At 48.4% G+C, this 9,296-nt stretch overlaps 1 protein-coding gene across 1 annotated transcript; it reads left to right on the top strand.

Moving 5' to 3' along the window:
- The first annotated feature begins 660 nt into the window (after positions 1-660).
- On the top strand, positions 661-2,385 carry SRARP (steroid receptor associated and regulated protein). Its single transcript, XM_003783877.1, has 2 exons — positions 661-742; positions 1,970-2,385. The coding sequence occupies exons 1-2, from the start codon at positions 661-663 to the stop codon at positions 2,383-2,385; spliced, it is 498 nt and encodes a 165-aa protein (XP_003783925.1).
- The last annotated feature ends 6,911 nt before the right edge of the window (positions 2,386-9,296 follow it).

Raw genomic sequence — 9,296 nt, 5'->3', positions numbered from 1 at the left:
TTTTTTTTTTTTTTTTTTTTTGGCTGGGGCTGGGTTTGAACCCACCCTTTGGTATATGGGGCCAGTGCCCCCTGGCTATTTTTTTAGAGATGGGGTCTCGCTATGGCTCAGGCTGGTGTTGAACTCCTGAGCTCAAGCAGTCCACCTGTCTTAGCTTCCCAGAGTATTAGGATTACAGGCATGAGCCACCACGCCCAGCCTCCAACTTTCTTTTTAAAGTACATTTCTTTTTCAGCAAAAACAGTTGGCTGACTTCAAGGGCATGTTGAGTAAGCAGTATTATGTATAGTTCTTAGATAGAAAAACCAAACCACCAAATTGGTGAAGCAGTGGGATCATGACTAAGGTTTGGGAAACTGAAGTCTGGGTGAGAAGGTTCCAGAGGCCTATTCCAAATCAGGAAATAGCTGGAGTTGGAAGAAACAGGGTCTGTTGGTAGGAGGGCTGCCTCCCAGTGACCCAACAAATATCCTGTTGACATAACCCTGTTAATCAAAGCAATCTTCTAACTGCCTGAGGCCAGTTTCTTTAGTTTCTGGTGGAAACCCAATCAGAGGATCCGGCTCTGGTGAATATAAAAGGTCTGATCCCAGGGTGAGGGAGCTATACCCTGGAAGAGCTACATCCTAGACAGAGCTAGGCAGGCACTGTTGCAGAGATATGGCGCCCTCAGGACACCCCAGGGACTGGAGAACCAGCGTCAAAGACACCAGCCTTGATACAGGCTTGGGGACCAGCTCAGGTAAGAGATGGCAGAAAGTCCCTGACCAGCTGAGGGGAGGGATGAAGTGGGATTTGGTGGCAGATGTCCTACCTCCCTCAGGGGTGCTGGGATTCTCAAGGCCTGGGTGGACTTCATTTATTTCCTGTGTTAGCCAACCCACCAGACCTCAAGCTTCCTTCTGAGCCCATGTCGTGGTTAAGAGCACGTAGTCAAGAGAATAGACATGTGCATTATTTGGGTAACTTGAAAAGTCATTCTTTTAAGAGTACAGGCTTTGGATTTAAATAGACTTGCTCTGATACCTGCTTGATTGATAAATCTGTTGCCTCATTCATTCATTCTTCTACCCTGTGCTGGGCTCTGAGCTGGGGTTGGGGGAGACACATCCGCAGGGGAGAGCAGGGATGGCCGGGGCAGATGGCACCTGTCCACTGAGCTGTGCACAAGACTATATGGGGAGGCACAGGGGAGCACAGGGCTCCCTGAGGACCAGCACCACTTGCACAAGCTGAGCCTCAGTTTCCTCATCTGTAAAGGTGGCCAGGGCCTTCCACTTGGGTTGAGGACCTTGCTGTTCACAGTATGCTCCATGAACCAGCAGAACTGGTTTCTCTGGAAGCTTGTTCAAAATGCAGACTCTCAGGCCCACTGTACCAGACTCTGTATTTGAACAAGCTCCCAGGAGGTCCATGGGAACCACAAAGTTAAGAGGCCTGGATGTAGTAGACTCTGGGCTTCTGGAAGGCAGATGGCTTATGAGTGGAGACTGAAACTCGGGTCTCTCTAATGCTGAAATCCATGCTCTTTTTTTTTTTTTTTTTTTTTTTTTTTTTTGAGACAGAGCCTCAAGCTGTCCCCCTAGGTAGAGTGCCATGGCATCACAGCTCACAGCAACCTCCAACTCCTGGGCTCAAGCAAGTCTCCTGCCTCTGCCTCCCAAGTAGCTGGGACCACAGGCACCCACCACAACGCCCGGCTATTTTTTGGTTACAGCCGTCATTGTTGTTTGGCAGGTCCGGGCTGGGGATTCGAACCCGCCACCTTAGGTGTACGTGGCTGGCGCCTTAGCCGCTTGAGCTATAGGCGCCGAGCCGAAATCCATGCTCTTAAACCCCTGGTCTGTCTGGTCTTCAGGTAGCCACCAACACACAATTAAACCCTACTGAATGAATGAACAAATGAATTAATGAAACCACATCCCTTGCTTGTGCTAACACAGACCTTTGGTCTTTTCCTCCCCTCTAGCTGGGAAGCTGACCAGACATCAGAGGGCTGTCCCCATGGCTCACCTGACTTTTGTCATCGACTGCACCAGTGGGAAACAGCTCTCCCTTGCAGCCTCTCCACCCCGAGCCACCAGCCCTCACCGGGGGCCTGTCATCCCGCCATTGAAGACCTACATCGTGTTCTGTGGGGAAAACCGGCCCCCTCCGACTCAGAAGACCCCCTTGGGTAGCAAAGATCTTGCCCAGGCCAGAGCCACGCTGCTGCCTTGCAGAGGGATTGACACCCCAGCTCCGTCCCAGGTTAGACCGCTCTGCCCCCAGGAGGTTCCTGAAGCTGCGGAGAGACCCTTGAAATCTGGGAGGTCTTCGACCTGGGGTACAGTGAAGGACTCCCTCAGAGCCCTCTCTTCCTGTGTTTGTGGGCAGGCTGAGTAGTCAAAGGGCTGGCCACGGGAGGCAGAGACCACACACCAGGCTCTGATGCCTGGCCACAGTTCCCAGGGCCTGCCCCCACTTCCCTAGCCAAGTGGTGATCCTTCCTGCCTGAGCCAGAGAAAGAACATTAGCTCCACTAAAGGGCATCTAGGCATCAGGTGTGCCCAGCACCTTCTTCCTCCCAATCTCTGTCCTTCAGCACAGGCGGGATAAGGCTAGTTCACACAGCAGACAGAAACAGGGCGTCTTCTATATGGCGGGCCCTGGGAAGTGCTAGGGAAGATACCACAATTTTTTTTGAGCTTTATACTCTTTATACAAGTATCTGAATAAAGATGATTTTGAACAGTGATGTGTGCTGTGCTGGAGCTGAAATAAGACGCTAAGGCTGGAGAGTGAGCAGGGTGAAGAGCTTTGCTGATACGGTGCTTGAGAAAGGCTTCTCTGAGCAAATAACAAAGTATGATCTAGAAGCCGAGAAGGAGCCAGCCCTGGGAGAATTCACCCTCCCCCAGGGCCCCCTGCTGGCATCTTACCCCCTGGGCAGACCAGAGCTGGCAGTTAGGATGATGGTCCCATGTGACTGGCAGGGGTGGCTGCCAGTTGGCTGCTGCCATCTTGGCTCAGAGGTAAGTTGAGGACACTGAAAGGGCAGTGGACATTGACGGGGAGATCTGGGGACACAGCCACGGAGATTGGGCATCATAGAGAAGCTGGCAACAGGAGACTCCATCCCAGAAGGCAGCCCAGGTGGGACCTGGCAATCAGAGGTGGGAAATACGGGAGGAACGTAGAAATGAAACAGACCATCACACTTGACCAAATGCAAATAGGTATTGGTCAGGCAGGGTGGCTCAGACCTGTAATCCTAGGACTCTGGAAGCCAAGGGAAGAGGATCCCTTGGGCTCAGGAGGTCAAGACCAGCCTGAGTGAGAGTGAGACCCCATCTCTACTAAAAATAGAAAAGCTGGCCAGGCGTCATGGTAGGAGGCTGAGGCGAGAGGATCACTTGAACCCAGGAGTTTGAGGTTGCTGTGAAACAGGCTGATGCCATAGTACTCTAGCATGGGCAGCAGAATGAGACAAAAAAGGAAGGAAGGAAGGAGGGAGGAAGGAAAGAGGAGGGAGGGAGGGAAGGAAGGAAAGAAATAAGAGATATTACCTATTTAGGATCTAATACCAGTGGGTTCCAGGCCCCAGGGATACAGAAAAAAGGGCAGTGGATGACTCGGTCCCTGCCCCACAGGACAATCATGTCCCAGACCAGGAGGTGATGTCACTGGCATGGGTGTGGAGAGGTGTGTAAGCCCAAGAGAGGCACAGCACTGTGTGAAACTCCACACCAACCTCTCTGAGGAAGTGCATCTCAAGGCTCCCAGGTAAAAATTGTTGAATATTTATTTATTCAATTACTATTTTACCAGGTCCCTACAGATACTAGCCACCAACATATTGACCCTTTACTCTGTGTCAGAGAGAAGGCACTCTCACAGTGCCAGTATAGCGCAGTGCCATTTTGTACCCATTTTGCAGGCCAGGGAACTGAGGCACAAAGAGGTTAAGGAATGGATTCAAATCCCTACAGAATAGTACCTTTTTTTTCTTTTTGAGACAGCCTCAAGTTGTCCCCCTGGGTAGAGTGCTGTGGCATCACAGCTCACAGCAACCTTCAATTCCTGGGCTCAAGCGATTCTCCTGCCTCTGCCTCCCAGGTAGCTGGGACTACAGGCACCCACCACAATGCCGGGCTATTTTTTGGTTGCAGCCATCATTGTTGTTTGGGGGACTCCGGCTGGATTCGAACCCACCAGCTCAGGTGTATGTGGCTGTCGCCTTAGTAGCTTGAGCCACAGGCTCCGAGCCCAGAATGGTCCCATTGACATTAGAACCCAGGCAAGCCCAGTGCCCTAGAGAACCAAATTGGCAGGTAAGTGGAGACTGAATGGAGGGTGGAGACACCCTCCTATGTCTCTTCTTGCTAGATTCCTTTTGTCTGTGCAGTCTGGATGACAGGTGTTCATGAGGAAAGCCCCTCCCCTCCCTTGGCTTAGAGTCTCTGGGCTAGGAGAGCCCAAAGCTTGCGCTGGGAGTTTGAGACTTCACGGGAAAGGGAGACCTGTAGCTGCGCATCTAGCTTTTCACCGGCAGGTGTCGCCCTATCACCAGACTGCGGAACCGGGGCCAGGCCTGGCGGAACAGGTGGGGAGCCGGGACGGTTAGGCCTCGGGGCAGAGACGTCTTGGACAGCTGTCCAGCAGGTCTGTGTTTTCAGAAGCCAAACTTAAATCTAACCAACACCTTTTTCATCCGGAATATTGAGCCTTTATTTCATGCTAGGCACCCATAGGGGTGACATTTCAGAATTTAACTGCGGGATGGGTGGGGGTCATGGGAGGATTCAGAGGCACCAAGCACTTGTCTTTTGCTGGGTAAAATAAGTTGTCCTTATTACTATTGGGCAGACCTGTTTCAGTGTACCACATGCCACATCAGTTCACCGCACCTTAGACCTTATTGCCATTTTATAGACGAGGAAACTGAGACACCGGTTAAATACTTCGCTCAAGGTCACTAACTAGAAAGAGTCAGAGCCCAAATCTAAGCCCCAGGCGGTGTGGCTGCACCCTCAGGCTGGTAATCTGTGCTGTGCTGCTGGCACCTCTGGTCACATTTGTTGAATGAGTGAGTGAGGCATAAATGTTTTCCTAGGACCCAGCTCTTAAGACCTGGCAATGTGTGCCGAGTGTCTGGTGACTGAATGGGCAGATGGGCCTCGCTGAGGTGTGGGGAAGGCTGGCAGGAGGTGGCCCTTCCCTAGTGGAGCTCTGGTCAGGGCTGAGACTGGTCATGGGGGAGCCCTTGGAGACTGAAGCCAGTCAAGGAGAGCATGGAGTGACACCAGGGCGGCAGGCCCAAGGTTATGGAGGTGAAAGAAAATTTGAAATGAGGGCTTGGTGCCTGTGGCTCAAGAGGCTAAGGCGCCAGCCACATACACCTAAGGTGGCGGGTTCGAATCCCCAGCCCAGCCCGCCAAATAACAATAATGGCTGCAACCAAAAAAAAAAAAAAATGGCCGGGCGTTGTGGCGGGTGCCTGTAGTCCCAACTACTTGGGAGGCTGAGGCAGGAGACTCGCTTGAGCCCAGGAGTTGGAGGTTGCTGTGAGCTATGATGCCATGGCACTCTACCCAGGGGGATAGCTTGAGGCTCTGTCTAAAAAAAAAAAAGAAAGTTTGAAATGATCAAAAAATATCACTGTTTCCGACACAATCTATGCATTGTCAGACTAACCGGGGGCTGTGCCCCTTTTGTGATCTCTTAGCTATTTTACAACTCTGTATACTATAAATAACTGATAGGAGCTCAGCATACTTCTTGTTTACAGACAAGCAGATTCTGTCCTGTCTTGTAAATTCAGAGGATTCTTCCCCTCACCTGTCAAAGAAGCCAGTTTTCCCTCCATTTGCACATTCATTCCAATATTCCCTGACTTACAAACATACCGGGTCTTTGACTCCTCCTTGGAACTGGTTGTAACATTTTACTGGTTCCCTCATTGTTCGTTAAGTTTAGTAAAAATCTTTAGAGGAAATGTAAAATGGTACTCCCATTTTTTTTCTTTTAATCTTTTATTTGTTTTTTTTATTTTTTATTAAATCATAACTTTGTACATTGATGCATTTATGGGGTTCAAGGTACTGCTTCGATATACAATGTGAAATGTTTACATTGAAGTAAATAACACATCCATCACAATTATACTCATTTCTTAATAGTTTTGAAATGTACCATTGCATCCTGCACATTAGGTGAACCCTCCAAATACTCTCCCTCTCCCCCATATCTCCCTTCCCCTCCCCTCTCACTCCTTTTCCCTTCTACTTTCTGTACTATAGTTATGTTTTGCTATTTGTATGAATGTGTAGGTGATTATATATTGATTTCATAGTAGTATTGGGTAAATTGGATACTTTTCCCCCCCATTCTTGAGATACTTTACAAAGAAGAATAAGTTCCAGCTCCATCCAGGTAAACATAAAAGATGTGAAGTCTCTGTCCTTTTTTATGGCTGCATAGTATTCCATGGTGTACATATACCACAATTTGTTAATCCATTCATGGGTTGATGGGCACTTGAGCTGTTTCCATGTCTTGGCTATTATGAATTGGGCTGCAATAAACATTCTAGTGCAAATGTCTTTGTTGTAAAATAATTTTTTATCATCTGGGTATATACCTAGTAGAGGAATTGTAGGATCTAATGGTAGGTCTACTTTTAGTTCTTTGAATGTTCTCCAAACTTCTTTCCAAAAAGGTCATATTAGCTTGCATTCTCATAGCAGTGTAGAAGCGTTACCTTCTCTCCACATCCACGCCAACATCTGTAGTTTGGGGATTTTATAATGTGGGCTAATCTTACTGGAGTTAGATTATATCTCAAAGAACACTTTTTTTTTTAATTGTTTGGGATTCATTGAGGGTACAAAGAATTAGGTTACATTGATTGCATTTGTTAGATAAAGTCCCTCTTATAATTGTGCCCCGCCCCTAAGAGGTGTGCCATACGGTATGATCCCCCATCCCCCTCTCTCTTCCCCTCTACCCAATTCCCTCATTCCCCTACCGTACCCCTTGTATTAGCTCAGCTACTGCCTTCATATTAGAACTGAGTACATTGGATTCTTGCTTCTCCATTCTTGTGATGCTTTACTGAGAAGAATATGTTCCATCTCCATCCAGGTTAATACAGGTACAGCCATTTTTGGAAAACCGTGTGGCAGTTCTTCACATAAACATAACTGTTACCGTGTGACCCAGCAGTTCCACTCCTAGGTCTACACCCAAGAGAAGTGAAAATATACATTTACCCAAAACTCTGCACCTGAATATTCATGGTGGCACTATTCACAACCGCTGAAGGGTGGAAACAACCCAGATGGCCATCAGTTGATGAATGGATAAACAAACCATGGTACAGCCACACAATGGAATATTATTTAATCTTAAAGAGGAATGAAGTTCGGATTCATACTCCTGCGTGGATCAATCTCGAAAACATTATGCTAAGTGAAAGATATCAAACACTAAAGCTCATATTATATTATTTCTTTAATACAACATATCCAGATTACTTAAATCCACACAGACAGAAATGAGATTAGTGGTTGTCAGCAGCTGGAGCCAGAGGGGAAAATGGAAAGAGATTGGGTTCAGGGTCCTCCCTCCGGGGTGAGGAAAATATTTTGGAACTAGATGTAAGTGAGGGTTGTGCAACATTGTGAATGTATTAAATGCTACCGAATTGTATGCTTTAAGAGGGTTAATTGAATGTTCTGTGACTTTTATCTCAAGAATAAAAATAAGAACCTTCTAACACATGTTCATTTTCTGAGTCATGATTTTACTTTTTTGTTGTGTTTTAAAATTCTTCTTTAACAAAGAAAAGAAAGAGGGGAAAGAAAGACAGAGTACAGTCTGAGAGGTCGGGCAAAACCAGAAGAAAGAGTCTGGGAGGGGATGGAGAGGGGAGAGAGAGAGAAATGCCAAAGGAAAGAGTGTTCCAGAAATCATTTTGTGAAACTGAATAATAAAATAACATTTGCTATGAGCGCTTTCCATATGCCAAGGCACCGCTCTAAGCTCTCTTAAAAGAATAGCTCAGTCTTCACTGAAACCCTGGGAGGTGCTGTTCCATTTTACAGATGAGGAAACTGAGGCTCAGGTAGGTTGAGTGGCTGGCCCAAGGCCATGACTAGTAAGTAGCAGAGCCAGAGTTGAAACAGGTAGTTTGAGCTTGGAGCTTTTTCCTACTGACCAACTAAAGGAACTTAGTGTTGAGGGAATGGATCAATAAATTCAGGCTTTATTGAGCCAGTGAGTGAAGGTGTGAATAAGTGAATGTGTTTCTAGGGTGGCAGCTACACGTAACTCAGTGGGTCCTCAGTGCCTGGTATATAGTAGGTGGCCAAAAATTACATGAGAGGGAAAAAAGGAAGGAAAGAAGGGAGGGAGGGAGGAAAGGAAGAAGGAAAGAAAGAAAGGCTTGAAGTTAGGCAATGCCATAGCTCAGTGGGCAGGGTGCTGGCCACATACACCCAGGCTGGCGGGTTCAAACCCTGCCGGGGCCAGCTAAACAGCAATGACAACTGCAACAAAAAATGGCATTGTGGTGGGCACCTGTAGTCCCAGCTACTTGGGAGGCTGAGGCAAGAGAATCGCTTAAGCCCAAGAGTTTGAGGTTGCTGTGAGCCGTGATATCACAGCACTCTACCAAGGGCGACATAGTGAGACTCTGACTCAAGAAAAAAAAAAGGAAAGCCTTGAAGTCCTGCCTTCCTCTCTGGCTCCCTGAGGCCAGCAGCCCAACTTTGTGCCCTTCCTGGAGGCAGCCCAGAAGACCCCCGCCCCTTCCAGTAGTCCCCAGACTCCCACAGAAGGGTGTCCCTGGACTCAGGCCTCAGAGGGCCACGGAGCTTGGATAGACCTCTGTGGGCAGCTCACAGTGTCCCATCTGGAGCCCAGGCCAGCTGTGGGGTACCCCAGCTGTGCTGACTGTAAACAACACCCCTTCTTCTGCCCAGAGGCTCCCCGCCTCAGGCAACAGTCAGCAGACTCCACTCACCATGTCCTCCCCTCCTCCCACTACTACCTGAGGTCAGAGGCTGGGTGGGTGGAATTTTGGTCTTGGTCCAGAAAACCACCACACCGATTTGAACAAGAGCTGAGCATTTACTGAGCTGACACTAAATCGTCAGCTGCCTCTGCTTCCTCATAGCAGCCCTGGGAGGCTGGTCCTTGATCTTTGCTTATGTACAAGGCAACTAAGGCTTCCAGGGCCTTCCCTCCACACCCCCATGCCAGGACCCAGACAGGATCTTCTGAGAAGGACAGAACCTTCAAGCTCTGCCTTC

This window comes from Otolemur garnettii, unplaced genomic scaffold (assembly GCF_000181295.1).
Source record: "Otolemur garnettii isolate 467f Iridium unplaced genomic scaffold, OtoGar3 scaffold00009, whole genome shotgun sequence".
Lineage (NCBI taxonomy): Eukaryota > Metazoa > Chordata > Mammalia > Primates > Galagidae > Otolemur > Otolemur garnettii.
Note: the sequence above shows the minus strand (reverse complement) of the source record. Positions and strands in the feature narration are given on the sequence as shown.

Coding starts and splice junctions, on each gene's coding strand:
- SRARP (XM_003783877.1), top strand. CDS start 661: ATGGCGCCCTCAGGACACCCCAGGGACTGGAGAACCAGCGTCAAAGAC. Junction 743..1,969: donor AGGCTTGGGGACCAGCTCAG/GTAAGAGATGGC, acceptor CCTCCCCTCTAG/CTGGGAAGCTGACCAGACAT.